Consider the following 20,641-nt stretch of genomic DNA (forward strand, 5'->3'; position numbering starts at 1 on the left):
GGGACATGGCGGGGGCCTCAGTGGGGAGGTTCTGGGTGCAGGGGACGCCCCATACAGATGGGGCTTGGTGGGGGGGTTCCAGATGCATGGGTGAGGGGAGGGGTCACTGTACAGGGAGCTGCTCCCCCTGTCCACCCAGCCCTTCTGCATCCACCCCCACAACCATACCCCCCCCGGCTGAGCCTCACACACACACACACCCATCCCCTACCCCATGGTGCAAAGCTTCCTGCAGCAAGGGGAAGTTTCTGGGGCTTGATCTGACCCAGCCCTGGTTCCCCCGTGCAGGGAAGGTGGAGGGGGAACTCTGTGTCCTTCCCCCGCTCCCAAGCTGGGATTAACATCCATCCCCAGATCCCCCTCCTCGCCCCCCCAGTGATTTACCTCTCTCTCTCTCTCTCTGAACAGACAGGCTGAGCTGCTGAGAGGGGTAACAGAGTAGCAGTAACAAAAACACTAACCCAGGAACCTATCCTTGCAACAAAGCCCGTTGCCAACTGTGTCCACATATCTATTCAGGGGACACCATCATAGGGCCTAATCACATCAGCCACACTATCAGAGGCTCGTTCACCTGCACTTCTACCAATGTGATATGTGCCAGCAATGCCCCTCTGCCATGTACATTGGCCAAACTGGACAGTCTCTACGTAAAAAAATAAATGGACACAAATCAGACGTCAAGAATTATAACCTTCACAAATCAGTTGGAGAACACTTCAATCTCTTTGGTCACTCTATTACAGACCTAAAAGTGGCAATTCTTCAACAAAAAAAACTTCAAAAACAGACTCCAACAAGAGACTGCTGAATTGGAATTAATTTGCAAACTGGACACCATTAACTTAGGCTTGAATAAAGACTGGGAGTGGATGTGTCATTACACAAAGTAAAAGTATTTCCCCTTGTTTATTCCCCCCCCACACACTGTTCCTCAGACATTCTTGTCAACAGCTACAAATGGCCCACCTTGATTATCACTACAAAAGGTTTTTTTTCCCCTCTTCTGCTGGTAATAGTTCACCTTACCTGATCATTCTCATTATAGTGTGTATGGTAACACCCATTCTTTCATGTTGTCTGTGTATATAAAATCTCCTCACTGTATTTTCCACTGCATGCATCCGATGAAGTGAGCTGTAGCTCACGAAAGCTTGTGCTCAAATAAATGTATTAGTCTCTAAGGTGCCACAAGTCCTCCTTTTCTTTTTGAGAGGGGTGAGTGAGCACTGGTCCAGCTACTCTTTGCTTCCCCACAGAAACCATTTTCTGCAAGGAAGCAAAGGGATTCTGCGCAGGAGGAGGGCCACAGTTGCACAGAATGTCACCAGGAGTAATGACTGTACCCCTTTCAGGAGTCTCAAGCCCGAGCCCCATCATCCGGGGCTGAAGCATGTAATTTAGTTTTGTGGGGTCCAAGGCAAATGTGCTGCTTGCTAACCCTAATGCCAGCCCTGCACTTGTAAACCCCCTACATCCATCCTGCGACCCCCCCAAGTTGAGAAACGCAGATCTAGATGAATTGACATACCCCCGGAAGATCTCTGCATACCCTTGGTTGAGAACCACTGCTCTAAAGATATTGAAACGGTTAAGGAACAAACTCAAGAAAGACTAAACTCTGGAAAAGTGGCATTTTTTTTAAAAAAAAGTTACATTTAAGATAAATGAGTTCCAGCTCTGTGTCATCTTAATTGGAGCCTAATTCTTTTAACCCAGGAAATCTGCAACTATTTACAGAATGTACAGTATATAGAACCTTAAAACCTCAAGACCTAAGAAATCATGAATTGCTGTAAAATTTTTAAGTTAGATCATAGACCCCTCAGGAAAAAAAATGAAAATGTAAAGAAAAATCAGCAACCAATATACATTCTCCAAAAATACAAGTGTTATAGACAGGTCCTTAATTAGTAAGCTCCTATAAGTAGTAGTTTGAAAACCATGATGCATCCTATGCTCACAGAAATGTGAAGCTGTAGCTCTTGAATGGTCCACATTGTATATTAAAACTCCATCTTTTTCATACTTTTTCTAACATGGTGTCTAAGTCAATGGCATGCAGCTTCCATACCCTCAGCTAGGCTCTACATGCTTCCGTATACCAAAAGTGTGATGAAATCAGTAAAGAAAGGGGGGGAAATGAGAGAGAGAGAGAGAGAGAGAGAGAGATTCTGGTCTCCAACAATGTTATGCTTATTCATTAAAAAAAGGGAAACTTTGAAAATCTTACACAAAAATGAATGGAGGCACAAAGAAATCCAGTTAAGGAAGTCAGGCAGCAGAGTATGTCTTAGGCCATGGCTGTACCTAATAACTCTTACAAATCTGCAAAATTACAGACTTCATAGAACTAAATGTCTGACAGGCAGGAATAAGAATATCCGGACAGGAAATCAAGCTGTGTGTGTCCAAAAAGACATGCCCAGAATTATATGTTGGTACTTCTAGTCGAAAAGGATTATTTTCATACTATTACAATTCAAATCAAAATATGAATAAAACTACTGTTAACATTCTATTAACAGAGCATCACATTAGATTAACAGCTTTGTACAGAGAAGTCATGTGTGACTAAATTTCCCTCCCCACCCCAAACTGTACTCTGCTTGTGGATTAATGCTTTCCAATATGTTTTGTAATAATAATTAAAATAATACATCTATGTGATGAAGGGGAGAAACTGCGCACCAGCATGGCTGAGTTAAGGAGAACCTTTGGGCCCAGCTAGGCCCACCCCATTATACCTGTAGCCAATACCAGGCCTGGAATCAGGAGAAAAGGGGAGAGCTGACTGGCAAAGAGGCAGGAACTAGCTACCATCCTACCTGAAAGGAAGGATCACTAGCCTGCCAGCCAAGGCAGCCACTAGTGAGCACCAGAGCACTGTCTCTCAGCTAAGGGAGACGGTGGAGGAGACTTTGGAGCCTCTGGCAACCTAGGTAACTGGGTGACTGCAGCCCAGAGACATAGTGGGGTTCACCAAACTTACAGCTGTCCTGCCTGAAGGAACCTGGGACCATGCCACCAAAGATCCACGAGAAGGTGCCATGGGAGGCAGAACACTCCAGCGAATTGAACTATAAGGACCATACTCCAAACTGAAGGGGCACTGATAGGAAGTAGCTCAGAGCAGTGGATTTAGACCATGTCTACACTAGCAAAACTTTTGTCACTCATGGTGTGAAAAAAAACATCCCCTGGGTGACAAATTTTGTGAACATAAGTGCTCATAAGATGCTCTCCTGCCAATATAGCTACTACCACTTGTTGAGCTGGTTTTATTATGACAACGGAGAGCTCTCCCCTGACGACATAATGCAGCTACACGAGCCTTCTTACAGCAGCACAGCTGGTATCAATGCTGCTGTAAGCTTGTAAGTATAGACATGCCCTTAGACTCCCTCCTCAGAGTGCTCCTTGTTCAGGGGTCAACTCACACAGGACCCTGGGATGGGACCCGGTGGAATGGGAGGGCCCGGGTCCCTCTGTCCCTCCTGCCTGAAAGACTAAGGTGCCTGGACCAGACAAAAAAGGGGCCACCACAAACATTCATTTTAAAAATTAAAAGCAGACAAAAATTCAAAATGACAAAAATAAAATGCAAGAATCAGTATTAATTTCATAAAGGAAAAACAAAAAACATGTTAATTTTCCACTGTGTTTTTATACTGTAAGCTGCTCAAATGTACATACAAAAGTGATTCATGAACACTAACAATACGGTATTCAAACTTTAAACACTGCAATTCATGGCTGCTTAATTTTAAAAGAAATATATTAAATACCATAAGCAAATATAGGTGGTATCGGTTCTTACATGTACTGCAAAGTTATCTTTCTATCTATATATATAATAGAAAACCCTGTAACTGAAAAACCTTTTAAAAGATTAACTGGATGCAGAAAATGTGATAGAAAATAACCAGAAAAAAGCCCCCAAAGGTCATTTTTAAAGTGTAAAAAATAATATTTATCTTATAATAGCAATAATGACTTTGGCACAGAGCATTTCCTGGGGATTAATTAAATTTTAAATCAACCTAGAGCCACAAGTCCCTCCAAGTCAATTATTAATCTCCAGGAAATGCCTTTTAGAGCCACATTCATTTACTTCAGCTCTTCCATTTACAGAATCCTGAACTCAAGACAGGTTTTGCAGGTCAACAGGTTTTGCACAGCAACAATTGAGGACATGGCCAATCCCTAAAACAGTGCAGGGAGAGAGTATAGTATGTAATGAAAATTGCATAAACTAATGGCAAATGTTGAAGTCTAAGTATATAATCCATTACTTATTGAATTGGGATCTTGAAACAGGTTTGATTTTTTAAAAATAAAAGCTTAGCAGTTCACTTGTAAGGCTTTATTTTTAAGAGGTGCTGCCCTGTTTTATGGAAGAGTTTTGTAGCACAGGCTCTCTTTTCCCCCTGCTACGTGGAAATTATTCAATTACTATTCTGCAGATGGTTGTAGTCAAAAGTCATACACAGGTTTCCTGCACTCCTCCCACAATAAGGTTGCTCTGCAATACTCCCGGGGATCAGAAATCAGCCTGGTTCAAAACTTCACACAGCTTGGTTGTTATGGCTCTGTTGACATTACTATGAGAGAACGTTGCCTACTCACAACTATCAATTCAGGATCAAGCACTGAAAAAAAACACAAAAAACCTAACACCCCATTTGACTGGAGTTATGTTATAAAACTTTCATCTGTATTCTTTGCTCATGCATTACGAAATGTCACAAGAAGTGTTTTCTCGCAGTCCCGCTCTTTTCTGTACTAAAAGAACAGATTACCAGCCTTATGCAGTGTTGTCAGCCTGGCAGAAACAAGCATACCTAGCTCTGAAACATGACTTTACCTGGATCCTGTTTGAACCCCTTCTGAAGGTGAAAGATTATTGCACAGAGAGGAGGAAGGAGAGAAAAGACTTTTGCATTACTTAATTTCCAAGAAAAATGAAGGCACCTTTGAGAGCATTTCATTTGACTCTCAAAGGAAGGGAGGAGAGTCTGAGTAAGACAGAACAGAGGAGGGAGAAAGAAACATACATTCTGGAGCCAAGCATAGTGAAGTTTTTCTCACACTGGCACTAGGCAGGAAGTTCAAGACAGCATCATCAATGCCCTGGTGCACCGGAATAAAACAAAAGGAAAGCAAATCATTTACAGTATTCTGAATAACACTAGCCCCTTCTTTTTCAACTTGCACCTAAAAGCTCACTTTTGCACTCAATACAGGGGTAACTGGGGGAATTTTAAGGGCTAGTGATATACAGGAAGTCAGACTAGATCAAATTTTTCCTTCTCACCGTAAACTCTATGAATCTATATATTTATGAAAGCTCTTTGCAATATTCAGAACATCTTTACATGGTGTACCCTGGTTCTTCGGCCCTTATGCAGACAAAACACACATTGACTTCAGAGTTTTGCTTGCAAAAGGACTGTAGGAACATGCCCTATGTTAATAAAAAAAAATTAAACAGTGGGATTCAGTTTTATTTATAGATCCTATTAACACCATGGGAGATATTTGAGCAAGTAGATGAAAGCAAACAATTACCATCAGTTCCTGCCATGGAGCAGTGATATACAATGTGCCATAGGGCAAGCACCACTTAAACAAATATAAGGTTACAATTCTATTGGAATTTCGGTTCAGGATGCCATTTATCTCGTGGCACCATCTTGAGCTGCCTGTCTCAAAAGTGAGCAAAAGAAACTCCCAAGAGACCGGAACTGACCTTTTGGACCAAAGGCTGATAAACTTCTAGATTCAAGTTACAAGTAAAACAAGCGAAGAACCAACTGTTTGGTGCTATAAAGAATAAGCCATTGAAAGCCGATGGTTACTTAATGGCCTCTAGAAAGGTCATTAAGCTGGGTTTAATTTGGTATTTAAACCCCACTCCTAAAAGAGACAGGGGACATGTTTTGTTCCAAAAGGTTTGTCACTCTGGATGCTATTATATTATTGCTAAACCTCGGTGTTAAAAGCAGTGCCAGCTAAGAGTAGAACCAGGAATTTAAGTTTGGGGGTGGGTGGGGAGAGGAGATATTACTTAAGCATTTTGCAAAATAAATTTATATTTGCTCACAAAAAAAAGCTGTAATGATCTTAGTTCATCCTCTTCCTCTCACTTTAACCATTTCTGTGTCTTTACAGGCCTATTATTACATTTGAAGACACATGAAATGTATAACCATAAAGCCATCTAAGCTGCCCATGCTGAACTTATGCTGTTCAGAAGGTATTTAATGAGTGGGGTATTGGGAGAAGAGACCTAGAAAAACGTTGTTAAATCAATGCAAGAAGAAGAAGAAGAGGGAGTAAATTGCTCCCCACAAGGACAAGGCAGAATGATCTGTCCCTGGGAGGACTGACTATGTAAAGATAACTGTCATCAAGTATAATGAGCTTATAATACATTGAGATCTACTGTCTTCAGTGGATACTGGTTTCAGTGTTACATGTCAGCACTGGCTAATGGGAGGAAAACATTTTTCTAAAAGTAATGGGAAAAAATATATATAGGTGAAATTCACCTCTATGTAGGGGGCCAATAGATAGCCTATGCCCTACTTAAACCCCCTTTAAGTGGGGTTTAAATTTCAAATTAAACTCAGCTATAAAAAGTAACATCACTTTACCTTGGACATTTATTAAATCGTTTTTAAGAGGATACATAGAATCAGGACTACAGAGAGCTTCTCTAATGGTAGAGATCTATTATTTGTATTTATTTTGGGTGAAGTTAACTAAAAATAAGATGTAAATGAGGAGAAGTCACGGTTTAAAAGAAAAGAATTTGCAGAATTAAACCTGGTGGCATAGGCCCCGATTCCGTGGGTGCTCCAGGGCTGAAACACCCACAATAAAAAATAGTGGGTGCTCAGCACCCAGCAGCCACCCGCTGATCAGGCAGAAGTGCTGGGGGGAGAGGGACAGTGGGGGTAGGAAGAGGCGGAGCAAGGGCGGGGTGCGCTGGGGAGGGGGTGGAGTGGGGTGGAGCACCCACCCAGAAAAAATGAAAGTCAGTGCCTGTGCCTGGTGGTTTAAAGTTTGATAATGAACTGGAGATTTGCATTTGATAACCAACAGTTGCGTCTTTAAGCAACAGTCCTCCTGTCATTTCAGCCTCTGGCTAATAAGTATATGATAAATTTGAAGCCCCCAGAACTGGCTACTGCTAAGGAAAAGGATTTCTCTCTGTCCCTCACTCCAGATTACTCCCCCACTTTCCTTTATCCCTTTTTATGCCCTCCTCCCCCATGAATAGCTCTCATACCTTGCTTTTGCTGCTCAGAGCTTTTCCCCAACAGCAGCAGAGTGGAATTGACCTGATTCTTGTCAGTTTAACTGTTGCCTACCTAGTGTGAATAGCAGCCATGAAACAGACCAGAGTAAACCTGGGAAATTAACATGAGAACACTTCCACCAACACTGAAATAATTTGATTTACCAATCACTGCTCCCCTTTTGTGTTCTCATTCCATACACCTGTGATCAAGCAAATTTACTGCCACTAATGTTCGTAGAGAGAGAATTTCAGTGTTCGCACCAGAAATGTTTGGGCTCTCAGCTAACCAGGGAACAGAAACAATATCACGTAACTTATCTGACCAATCAGAACTAAGAAACCTGTTTACTAAATGAATACGAATAATGAAGAAAACTGAGGAAATCATGGCCTTCTTGTGGAAAAAGCAGGCTAAACTTCTCAAATAAATTATTCACATTATATTTGCTCTGTTCTAGGCCAGAGGCTTGTTAATTTCACTCAGCTATTGCTTGGGAAACCTATGAAAAGCAACAGAGACATTAGAGGTTATTGGCTGAGTATGGACTCATGGGGTCTGCCAGAAATCACCCATAGTGGGAAACGATTGTCAGCAATGGGCCTCCCTTGACCTCTTCTCCCCACATCTAGTGTTGCAAATGGTTTAGGCTCCTAGATTCCTACCTCCCATCGTAAAACACTGAGATCTGGGGGTGCTATGTAAAAACGAAGCATTATTATTACTACTTTTGAGTGTGTTTCCAACACTGCCAGAGAAAGTATGCCATGATGCCTCCGGATTCTGTCACTCTTACTGTATCCTCTGTTGAAAACATTTTTATCTTGTCTACATCAGCAGCTAAACATTTTCAACACCAGCTGAGGAATGGTTAGGGAAATGCTTGCTGCTGACAACCATCGTCAGCAAATATCATTCTCCTCTTGTGGACAGATTCAAGGAGCACACTGCATCAGTTCACATGAAAGTTAAATTATGCAGAAACTGATCGTTCAGTGTTCTGTCCCTTACACACACATGCGCCAGTGAAAGCTTTCTGATCACCACTATTAAGGGAATTTTTCAATCTCTGAATAACAACATTTTTTCTGAAACACAATTAAGATCACTGGATAATAAAATATACATTTTCTAATTCCCTACTTTTAGTTTTATGGAAAGGGGAGGTTAGTTCATGATCTGAAGTGACACAGAAAAGGGGTCAAAGAAATTTCTTTGCCAAAAACAGTAACAAATACCATTCTTAATCAAGAGGTGAGATTTTTTTTAAATGAAGACTACAAGTTTAATCCTCACACTGAATCATTTAATCAGTTGATGCATTTTAATATATATGATTTATTCATCAATGCAAAAACATGCTCTTTCACACCCGTATGCACCTGTAAAACTGTATGGTCTCATGTATCAGAGAGCAAGGATTCCTGAGTTCTGTTCCTCATTCTACCTCTTACACATTACGGTAGCTATGAACAAGGTCTTTAACCCCTCTGGGCTTCAGTTCTCTCATCTGTAAAATGAGAGTATGGGGTAGTGTGAGGTTTAATTAGTTAATGTGCTTCCACACACTTGGAAAGACGTTATGGAAGTGCATAATATAGCTCATGCAAGGTAGAAAAGTAAGTTGTTGCTAATAAAGGATTGCAGCAAATTACTTCTCTGAAGGAGAAGGGGGGCGGGGCTGTAGGAAAGAGACGAGAAGAAGATATATGAAATAGATATGGGGAGGGGGGGAAGGAAGTCTAGTCTTGTGGTCAAGGCACTGGAGTATGACTCTGGAGAACTGAGTTAAATTCCCCCAGAACTGCCATAAATATCATGTGTGACCTTGAGCAAGTCACTTAATCTCTATGCCTCACTTCCTCATCTATAAAATGGAGATAATCATACTTCCTTTCACCCAGCCTATATGTTGTCTATTTAGATTGTAATTCTTCCAGTCAGGAGCTGTCTCTTATTGTGCACATGCACTGCCCAGCACAAGGCAGGCCTGGATCTCAGGTAAGGCCTCCAGGTGCCACTGTAATGAAAATGAATAATAAGCGTGAGTCACCATTCCATTTCACAGGTCTCTTTGGGTGATCACAGCTGTCCCTCACACCTTACTCAGGATTTAGGAGCAAAGACTTCAATCTAGTCCTTAGAGAGTGAACACCTTGGGGCAGGAGAGATATTTTCCTATGGAGGGCCATGCTATGCATCCTTGTGGGACTGTATAAATAATAATATCCCTATGTATAACCTTGAGATCCTGGATAAAAGGCGCTATAAATATATTAGGTATTATCATGAATGATAATTTCCTGTTTTCAGATTTAGAAAAGGGCTATCGCTAAATGATCGCTTGCTTCTGAAATTTCAGTATAGGTGGAAGCTCCAACTATTAAGGTTGCCTACCATTTCTCGTTATAAGACCCAGTTTTCAGTTGTTTATAACTTAGCCAAACTTTAATTGTTTGGATTGAAATTTTACGTGCCAGGTGTCTGCCTCAGTGTATGTCTACACAGCAATGTAAGCTCAGGCTTGAGCCTAAGCTCAACTCTAATGCCCCTTGCGTCCACATACCAATTGTGCTAACCTAGGGCTCAGACCTATGGTCCCAGGATGCTGCAGAGTTCAAGGGGTCCAGCCCTACTGCTTTCCTGTGTGCACATGGCTCCAACTTGACTCGGGTCCTGGAAGTCCTGCGGATGTATCCCAGAGCTCCTGACAGAAGAGCGTTCTGCAGGCAGCCAGCAGAGTGACTGGAAGCACTGTTACTGCCTGGCCAAATGCACTCCCCCTTCATGCTCCTCGCTGCTGTGTGGAGCTTGCCCAGAGCAGGGAGCAAACCTGACAGTTTGAGGGAAACTCCCAGTTGCCAGCATGTTGGGGATCATCCCTCCCCTGGCCATGCTGAGCGGGGAGCTCTGCCGCTCCCCTTCCCTACAGGGCAGCTGCTTGTTCCTGCTCTGCTCCCTGTCCCTTGCTCCCAGGCCCCCCTGCCCTTTCTGAGGCTGTGCGCGCAGAGGGGCCCGGGCAGCATGCACTCTGATGGCTGTGAGGGGGAGCCAGCCCCAAAACTTCCCCCCTGCCTCCCAGGGATCCCTTATCCCTGCCTTCTGGGCTGCAGTAGGGGCAGAGAGAAGGGATACTGGGGCACACTGCACCCCAAGCCCTGGGGATGCACTTCAGGAGAGGCATCTGGGCTGGGCGGGGGGGTTCCTCTGAAACCTACATTTTATGTCAAACTTCAAAACAGACAAAAATAAATAAAAAACCAACCAACCAACCAACCAACCAAAAACCCCTTCATTGAACATTCCAGTTTAAAAATTTAGAATTGCAAAGTTTCATTTTAACAGTTTGACAGCCCTGGAGACTGATGTCCTAATTATCCTCAGAACAGGAGCACATGGGCAATGTCCTGCCAACGTAACTCAGCCTAGAGGTGGTGAGCCCAGTTCCCAGATTAGATGGCTGAACCCTTTTGGCTGAAATTTTCCTACAATACTCAGTTTGAGACAGATAACGAGAATGAAAAATTTCAGCCCAAATGGTTAAAATTTGGCAAAGCCATAAGCAACTGAAACCAGGGTTTTATCATGAGAAGGATCAGACAGCCTTAACAGGCAGTGATATAGGGATGAATTTTGAAGTGTATATATATAAAAATCTCAGTTATTTGCATAGATATTATATAACTGCTACTTTATATTTTTATTTGGTTTTGCATACTGTGACTACAGTCTATATTTGAACATTTTTCATATTTTAAAAAGTGTGTTGAGTGATCAGCAAAGCTGACAATCAGTGCTGAGTCTGTTTAATAACTGAAAGAAGCAACAGGTTCGAGATGCAGTAAAATAATAAGTAAATGTACAGGTTTGAAAAGCCAACCCCTTATGTAACCTCTGCTTCATGTGTCTACCAATTAAAGGACTGACTGTCAGAGGCTATGGAAAGAAAACTTTGGGCTTTCATCCATGGCACAGAGGACAACTGGCTGTAGAGTAAAAGGAAAAAACAGAGAGGGGAATAAATGAAATCTTTTCAATATCAGTCAGTGTACCCTTTTTCACACCATGAGAAGCAGCAGTAGCTCTGCCAAGTAATGTCACTGTCATAGTTCATGCATGCTCAGCTTCCACAAGAAAAAAAGTCAGCAATAACATCACATTTGTTTAAATAAATGTTACTTTAATAATTACGGAGTTAGGTCAACATTTTCCTTAAGCCATAATCTTAGGCATTCTGTCTCAATGTCCCTTATACACCAATTTTGTTTTGTCTAAGAAGATGGCTTTTTTAAAAGTCTCAAATTATTGTCCTCTCACTTGTAGTTATAACCACCATATGCAAGTTCATTGTATTTAAATCTATGAAGCAATATTCTGGAGACACATTGAAAACAAACCAGAGGGACACTTAACCGTACATCAAGAAGAATGTCAGAGGCAGATTAGTAAAGCCCATCATGCTAGCCATGTGTTTTTTATCCTAAAGTTCCCCACTGCTGAGAAAGAATATCATGTAGTTGGTCCCTCTCCACTTGGGCGATAATCATTAAATGGCAGTTGTTGCTAAACGTTTCTGTGCAATAATAGACTCTTTCACTCAGAAACTGCTCCACTAGGGGGATTCTTCTGAGTCATCATTTTTATTTGGTATTTTATGTCTGGATTTTTGCCTGGGCAATTTTCAACCAGGAACAAAATATGTATTTTATAAAAAGTATTACAATGTGTACTGAGTATAGATGTCAGAAGTTGGGAATGAACTATGGAATTTGTGATTAAGAATATTTCAGACAAATTATATCCACCATGGTTAGTGAGAAAGTAACATTGGTACTGATGCACAGCTATAATCCAGTTCCCATCTGGATAAACTATGAGGCCAAAGGTAGAGTATTTTATCCTAATGAGAGAGCTGAGTGAAAGCCTGCTGTAGAGTAAAACTGCACAACAGCACTCCTGTCACTGAGACTCTACAAAGTAGTTAGTTGTTAAAAAAAGGGGGGGGGCAGAACAGCAGTCGCATCAAAAAAGAGCGGAGATTATAGTGCAACCAGTATAGGAAAAGGATTTTGAAAATGTAATACTATACGCTCACTTGATCTGTTGTGAACATTTTCTTAACAATTTCTAATTTATATTAGAAAGATTCACTAAAGAGTGAAATAAACCTTAAAGCAATCTCTGATTTGCTTCCAGAAATTGCTTCCTCACATCTGTCTCCAAACTGTGTTAGACACAGGTGCAAGCTAGAGCATCGAGGGTAACAGTATCATCTTTAGCTTGTTCCTAGACAGTACTTGCCAAAAGGAACAAATGAGGTGCCTCTAATCGTCTAATTAATCCATGTGTAAAAGATATTCTACCCTACCTACAGAACAAAACAAAATTATTTAAAGCACATATATTGAGTTCTGGTCCTGTTCCCACTGAAGTCAATGGAAACACTCCAATGGCAGCCAGGACAATCCCTAGAAATCTACGTGTAAAACTCCCGTTAACATCACAGTGCATACTGGCAGATGTCATTTCTGTTTGTTTAGACAAAGAGCTACAGCATATAATGTAATGTACGTTGTCTGATGCGACACATTACAATACAAAACTATTGCTCTGAAGTTCGTACAAGTAACTGAAAATGGGATATAATGCTCAAAATTGAAGGCTAGGAGAATTACTGTCCATTAGAAGTGTTCCTGCACCTCCCCACCCCCACCCCCACCCTAGAGTGGAAGAGTTTTCCTTATAACCAAAAAACTATGAGTCTTTAAAATATATTGAATGACTTCAATGGGGCCACGATTTCACCCATATATTTTTGCCCAATCTTTGCTGTAGCTTTTAAGTTCTCTGTGTTAGCTCAGTATGATGTGACCAACGAGCAACAGCAGACAGAGCTTCAGCAAAGAGGGAACAATTGTGAAAGCCATTTTGGATAAAAGTAAATAATAAAAATTCCCCTTATATTTTACAGTGTCTGCTCTTCACAATTTCTTTAACATGTGTTACTTCCATTCAGAACCATCTCTGGGCACACCTCTATGTTAAAAGATGATAATTATTATTTTTAAAGAACTTAGATCCTACATCAGATTATGCTCATGAGAAATTTGAAAGGCGTAATACTAAACAGGAAGAAATCAAAGCTCAGTCTCTTCGTTTTTCAATCCTAAACATTCTACTGTGAAAAACAACCAACCTCTTTCTAAACAACCACCTTTCTTTTTCATTCCCATAGCCATCTCAGCACCAGCAACAGATCAGTCCGATATGTGTAGAAATACACAGTCCATCATCAACACAGATTAAACTCACAAAACAAATAGCTTAAATAAAGACCTAAGATAAGCGGATACAATCTCAGAATTCCTTGGAGATATGGTTATTTAACAGTGGGTCTAAATTTGTCCCCAGGTCCATTAGGCATGTTAGCAGTAACATTACAAAGTCTGCCTTCAGGGAGATTGTCCTTTCTTACCTTTTGCCACATTTTGATAAAGAAGAGCTCCCTGGAAAAGTTGAAGAACACATTGGTATCATATGCATCGTCCCCAATGTTAGAGATGGAGATATTAAGTGAAATGTTCTTTACTGCTCCCAATGCCAGATAGCGGGTTTTCTCATCAACACTGTAATCAGAAGTGAACACACAAGTTAGTGCCTTGCTACTCACTCACTTTTTTCCTTCCACCTTCAATTGTTTACGAGACCAAAGTCAATATTAAAATGCATATTACATGTGAGATGTGTACATAATGGTACCAGCATTGGACTGGGTGCCAGTAATGACTCAATTCTAATCCTGGCTCTGGCACTGGCTATCTTGGTGGCAAGATAGTCACTTAACCCCTCTTTGTAAAACTGAGATACTTATTTTAATCTACAAAAAGAAAAGGAGGACTTATGGCACCTTAGAGACTAACAAATTTATTTGAGCATAAGCTTTCGTGAGCTACAGTAGCTCACAAAAGCTTATGCTCAAATAAATTTGTTAGTCTCTATGGTGCCACAAGTCGTCCTTTTCTTTTTGCGGATACAGACTAACACAGCTGCTACTCAAACTTATTTTAATCTACTGTAACATCACAGAGCTATTGTGAGGATTAAATAGTTATGGTTTATACAGCACTTTGATGATAAAGTGCTACGTAGGGGCTAAGTATTGTTATAGTAATATTCAAAGATAAATGCTCTTCTATTTTGTTTCCTAAAAATGGAAGATTATTTTAACATTATAGTAACTTTCTGAAAATCCTCTTACTTTGAGCTCCTCTGCTGAAAAGGACAAAACCAAAGAGGGCTAGTCAACATCTAGAAAGCAACTATATGCTGAAAAGGAATTTTAAGAAGTTATAATCATCCACTGAATAATAATTAGATTGGAAGTTCTTTGGGGCAGGGATTGTCTTTTTGATCTGTGTTTGTGAAGGAACTAGCAGCTTGTGGGGCTCCTAGGTGCTAACAGAATGCAAATACATACATACATATCAATTTATTCTAAATCTGTCTTTCCCAACACACTTGTAATACATCTATCCCACATTGTTTTCTCTCTTTTTCTCTCTCTCTCTCTCTCTCTCTCTCTCTCTCTCACACACAGTCACTAGGTATTTGCAGTACAGTTAGGCATTCTGGCCAGTCTAGAACCAGAAAAGTTCAAAAATAAGCATAAGATAAAATGTTAACACACCCAAAAACATAGTACTAGGAGTTTAATGGAGGTAATGGAGTGAAGTAAAAGGGCGCATGTTGAACGTAAGTTAGAAAATAAACAGAGGTGCCAAAGCAGCCTAAACATAACCAATCCAGAATTGATCATTAGTGTAAAAGGAATCCAGTTCCACTTAGGCCTGGTCTACTCTTTAAAATTTAGGTCAACATAGCTACATGGCTCAGGGGTATGAAACATCCACACCCTTTAGTGATGTAGTTAGGCTGACTTAACCCCCAGCATAGAGACAGCTAGGTAGATCAAAGAATGCTTCCGTCAACCTAGCTACTGTTGATGGGGTCGTGGTGTGCCTACAGCAACAGAAAAACCCCTTCTGTCAGCATCGGCTGTCACACTACAGGATTATGCCTTCATAGCTACGGCACTGTAGCTATGCTGCTATAGTCCCCGTAGTGTAGTGTGATAGACCCAGGCCAGTTGGCTACAGCAAAGTAGTAGAAGTCAGATATACTGGCCCCTGGATAAGCAGTTTTCTGTTCCCTGACTGACCAGAGCAGGGGCTGCTCCAGGTTAGGATGGACATGTTTCCAATTAACCAGCAAAGAGTCAGGTGAAGCTGTTAAGTTAATGTGAACACCTGACACTAACTAAGGCCCCTCTGATACTATAAAAGGGCTCTTTCCAGTCAGGCCGAGGAGAGCCAGGGGAGAGGAAGTGCAGCTGAAGAGCTGAGTAATGAAGACACCCTCAAACAACTGAAAAAGTAAGGGTGAAGAAGGCGTTGAGAGAGAGAAGCGGGGGAACTGTGGGGAAGTGGCTCAGGGAAATGTAGCAACTCTGGCAGTGAAAGGTCAGCTGCCAACAGCTGCTGCCATTAGGGTCTCTGGGGTCGAACATGGAGTAGAGGGCGAGCCTAGGTTCCCCCCAACCCGACTCTACAGAAACACCTCCTGGGAAGGGAAGACAGGCCTTTGTCAGGACAGGAGGCTAAACTGTTCTTGAATAAGCCCGTAGGGACGAGAGAGACTGTGGGAGTTCTCTCACCAACCTCCTTGCTGGCTTATGATGAAAAGGGCTCAGTAGACTGCATCCCTGGCCCTAGAAAGAGAAGGGCTACGTGGAGGGACACAGTGAGCCTCTGAGGTTAGCATAAACCGCCTGGAAGCGTGGGACCCACGGGGACAAGGTCGGAGCTCTGCCACAGTAGCCATACCTTTAGTTACCATGGAAAAGATGGAGGATGTCATTGGGAAGGAGTTGTGTGGTGGCTCAGAAAAGAAACTTCTAGTGGCATGTCAGGGGAAAGTGCCAATAAGGAATTTCAGATAAGGTGCAATCAGCAAAGTCAAAAACATCCTTCCACCATTAATTTAACATGCACCCACACCATGGTAGGTATACCAATGCCTGGAGCAGCACACATGGTATCATCAGGAAGTCTGCTGTCTGCCCAAGCAGCATTTCAACACTGAAAATAGTTTAAATTATAAGAATTCCCATGGAGTCTACTAGGATTTCTACCAAGGAACCACTGTGCCTGGGACTTACACCAGTCTTATGTTTGCACCTTCTGCTTTACTCAATTCCAACTCAGAACGAAACCCTTGAAAACAACTAATTTACGTGAGTAGGCTTATCTAATGCGATTTTGCATCTTCACTTCTGACTTTAGCCCACCTCTGTTTAAGAGCCCAATCCTTTCAATGTACACAGAGCCCATATACTGACCTCAAGTTGATTTCCACACATGATGAGCTTATAGGAACAGGCTCTCCTGGTAAATGGTATTGAAGCGGTAACACAAGCTAACATGAGAAAAGACACACTATGCTTCACCCATCTACAGCTAAAGAAGATTCTAGAATCCAATATCCATAGTTACATCACAAGTTCCCCGAAGCGGATTGGGGAACTTCTGACTGAGCAGTAAATTTGGGATAAAATATTCTAGACACCTTCTTTAAAGTTGATCCTTATGAATTCATCATTGTAAATTCTGCGGGACTTTCCCACAAAATAAAGAGGTATTTCTAGTGTCTTTATCTTCTTAGCCCATTTTGTTTATAATCTTTGCTCACCACGTTCTAAAATTAAGGCCCATATTTCAAATGACAGCTTCTCACTGTTTCAGTACAAACTGCAAAAACTGTGCCTGAATTTTTATGGCTGCAATTAATTGCAGGCACAAATCCCACCACTGAGATGGCTAAGTAACAGCTTTGCAGATACATAACCTTCTAAATGGTAGGATTTGCTCTCACAATTATGATGCAAACAAACGAAGGTGCAATATTTGCAAAATTGCATCCACATAGAGCCCTGGCTGGGACCTCACTAAAAATTTGGTATTAAAATGTCAATTAGAGTCAAATCTAGCAATGTTTACATCAGTAAAACTCCCACTGAAATCAATGGGACTACTCTCCAAGTAGTCATTGAACTCAAGAGGCCAAATGCTGCAATCTTAAACATTTAGGATTGAAAAGTAAACAAATTCTCCTACCAAGACATAAATGGCAAACTACTAGGATCATCTAGTAATCACAAGTACACAGAAAAAAACAAAACATCATTAATGTGAATTATTTCCCAACAAGTTCAAAATCACAGTATTTGCATACACTTAAAAAACAAGATTAACAGCTTGCAGGCTTTACTAAAATCTGGATGTATGTGTTGCTTTAGCAAGTGATGAAAACTAACAAAGGATTCATCAAGTGAAGGACGTGCTAGCTGCAATGCTCTCATCATTAATGTCTAGAAGTTGCCATTATTTGAGAGGAAGAGGGGTTATGACTGACTCCATATCCTATCTACAACTTACTTTTATTTCTGCTCATGCAAACAACAGGAAAAAGATTCCTCTGATTTTGTAGCATTTACAGATTTAACAGTCACAACCAAAGAATGCAGTCATTTAATACTGAACAGTAGAACAGTTGTTTAGAATGATTTTTTAATAAAAAATTAAAGACACAGGCAGTAACAATAAATAAGTACTGCATATGAGAAAAATGTTACCACTTTCCACAATGACATTATCTGTTATAGGTTTCAGAGTAGCAGCCGTGTTAGTCTGTATTCGCAAAAAGAAAAGGAGTACTTGTGGCACCTTAGAGACTAACAAATCAGACGTCAAGAATTACAGTATTAAAAAACCAGTTGGAGAACACTTCAATCTCTTTGGTCACTCGATTATAGACCTAAAAGTGGCAATTCTTCAACAAAAAAAACTTCAAAAACAGACTCCAATGAATTGGAATTAATTTGCAAACTGGATACAATTAAATTAGGCTTGAATAAAGACTGGGAGTGAATGGGTCATTACACAAAGTAAAACTATTTCCCCATGTTTATTCCCCCACCCCCCACCGCTCCTCAGACATTCTTGTCAACTGCTGGCCCACCTTGATTATCATTACAAAAGGTCCCAACCCGTCCCTCCCCTCCCCCCGCTCTCCTGCTGGTAATAGCTCACCTTAAGTGATCACTCTCCTTACAGTGTGTATGGTAACACCCATTGTTTCATGTTCTCTATGTATTTAAATCTCCCCACTGTATTTTCCACTGAATGCATCCAATGAAGTGAGCTGCAGCTCACAAAAGCTTATGCTCAAATAAATTTGTTAGTCTCTAAGTTGCCACAAGTCCTCCTTTTCTTATTATCTGTTATAGTGAGTTATATCGGAATGAAGGCATTTGTGGCGATGTTAAATTAACCACAAATCTTTCACAATATATTCCTCCATAGAAGAGGAGGACCTGATTTTTAAGAGAGCACTAACTGATCGCGAATTACAGCCCCAACATCAAATTCACATCCTTACTGATTTTTGTGAAAAGCCCCAGTGGTTCGAAGCTGACAGGAATTTTAGATCTTCATCAGAAATGCAACAGAAGATTGTGTTTAAGTCTCATTTTAAGAGACCAGTTTCCTGAATCATTAAATCTGAGTACATCTGGAATGAATCAGGTACACTTTCAGCAAGAAATGGATTAAGAAAAAGAATCTGCCTATTGGCAAGGGAGCTCCCAAGCCCTGTTTACTGCTCTGGGGCATGATGTCATTGAGCATGGAATGCCTGCTATGATGTATGAACTGTAGTACCAATATGATGCCATCCTTCTCAGGCATCTGCTGAACATTAAACAGGCTAGCTGCCGAGTCAAAATATGTCAGTAAAGCTGTGTTGTCACCCTATGGGAACAAGAAAATAAACCAAGCCATGCTTCATTGCAACAAGCTAAGACAAACAATCTAAGGAACAAAAATCAAACAACAGCTTTTGTTTTATTTTTCATTGAATGAAAAATTTTAAAGTGGCTAATCTTTTCCCCCAGATACATGGTTCAAGTCAAGGCAGATCATCTAAAAATAAGAAAGCATAGATCTAAACCTAAAAGGGGCAATCACTAAGCAAATTTTAAAACAAGAACAGAATACAATTATGCTACACAGTATGTATAAGTGGAGAGCTGGGTGAAAGTTGTGTGAAAGATTATATAGCTATAGGCATATTATATATGCATGCACAATAAATATATAATTATATCAGCTTCTGTATAGGAAAAGGGAATGGGCCTGATTCTCAGAGGTGCTGAATACCTGCAGACCCATTGACTTAAAGAGGATGGGATGTGCGATGGTCAGCCCTTTGGAAAAAATCAGGCTCCAACCTTCTTCTAGGGATCAGGTTTAGATTAATTAACTAAAACTTTCCCCTGACTCTGAATTCATTGGCTCTAGCACAAAGTATAAAAAGGAAATACTTTCCTTTCCCCCCCTAAAGTTATTGACAAAAGGAAACAATTCTAAAATGTCAGGACATGACAGGTGTCTCTTTTAATCTGCTCTCATCTTCTGTCCCAATCCCTGATCCCCTTTGCATTGCCTTCACACAGTGATGCTGCAGTCATCTGGGAAAGAAAGATTGGAAGGGAGAGGGCTACCAGAAAAGATGTACAGCTTTCATTCCCTCACCACCCAAAATGGTAGTGCTTTAGTTACTGTGCATCTGGGGAGACATAATCTACATTCCAAAAAAGGTAAGCCTGGACTCATCCCCCAATTTCCTTTACTAGTTAGTAAAAAAAAACCACATATTGTACTTAACCTCCCTAACCTCTGCAGATTACTCACAGGGAAGGGAAGGAATGCAACAGGACTTTCTCCTACCCTGTTGGTCTGGGTCACCATTTTCCCCACTGATATTCAAAGTCTTATATCCTCACACAGTAGAAGCTGTAGTGCAGACAGGATCAACTGAACAGGATTAGGTTTCAGAGTAGCAGCCGTGTTAGTCTGTATTCGCAAAAAGAAAAGGAGTACTTGTGGCACCTTAGAGACTAACAAATTTATTAGAGCATAAGCTTTCGTGAGCTACAGCTCACTTCATCGGATGCATTTGGTGGAAAAAACAGAGGAGAGATTTATATACACACACACACACAGAGAACATGAAACAATGGGTTTATCATACACACTGTAAGGAGAGTGATCACTTAAGATAAGCCATCACCAGCAGCGGGGGGGGGGGGGGGGGGGGAGGAAAACCTTTCATGGTGACAAGCAAGGTAGGCTAATTCCAGCAGTTAACAAGAATATCAGAGGAACAGTGGGGGGTGGGGTGGGGGGGGAGAAATACCATGGGGAAATAGTTTTACT

At 41.1% G+C, this 20,641-nt stretch overlaps 1 protein-coding gene across 1 annotated transcript in view; it reads right to left on the minus strand.

The window, feature by feature from the left end:
* The window catches only part of ITGA9 (integrin subunit alpha 9), a 299,826-nt gene that overhangs the window by 93,575 nt on the left and 185,610 nt on the right, over window positions 1-20,641 (minus strand). The window contains exon 18 of the mRNA XM_038393132.2: window positions 13,783-13,933. Coding sequence (XP_038249060.1) covers window positions 13,783-13,933 — 151 coding nt within the window. The remainder of the gene's footprint in view (window positions 1-13,782; window positions 13,934-20,641) is intronic.

The sequence above is a fragment of the Dermochelys coriacea genome, chromosome 2 (assembly GCF_009764565.3).
Source record: "Dermochelys coriacea isolate rDerCor1 chromosome 2, rDerCor1.pri.v4, whole genome shotgun sequence".
In the NCBI taxonomy this organism is placed as follows: Eukaryota; Metazoa; Chordata; order Testudines; family Dermochelyidae; genus Dermochelys; species Dermochelys coriacea.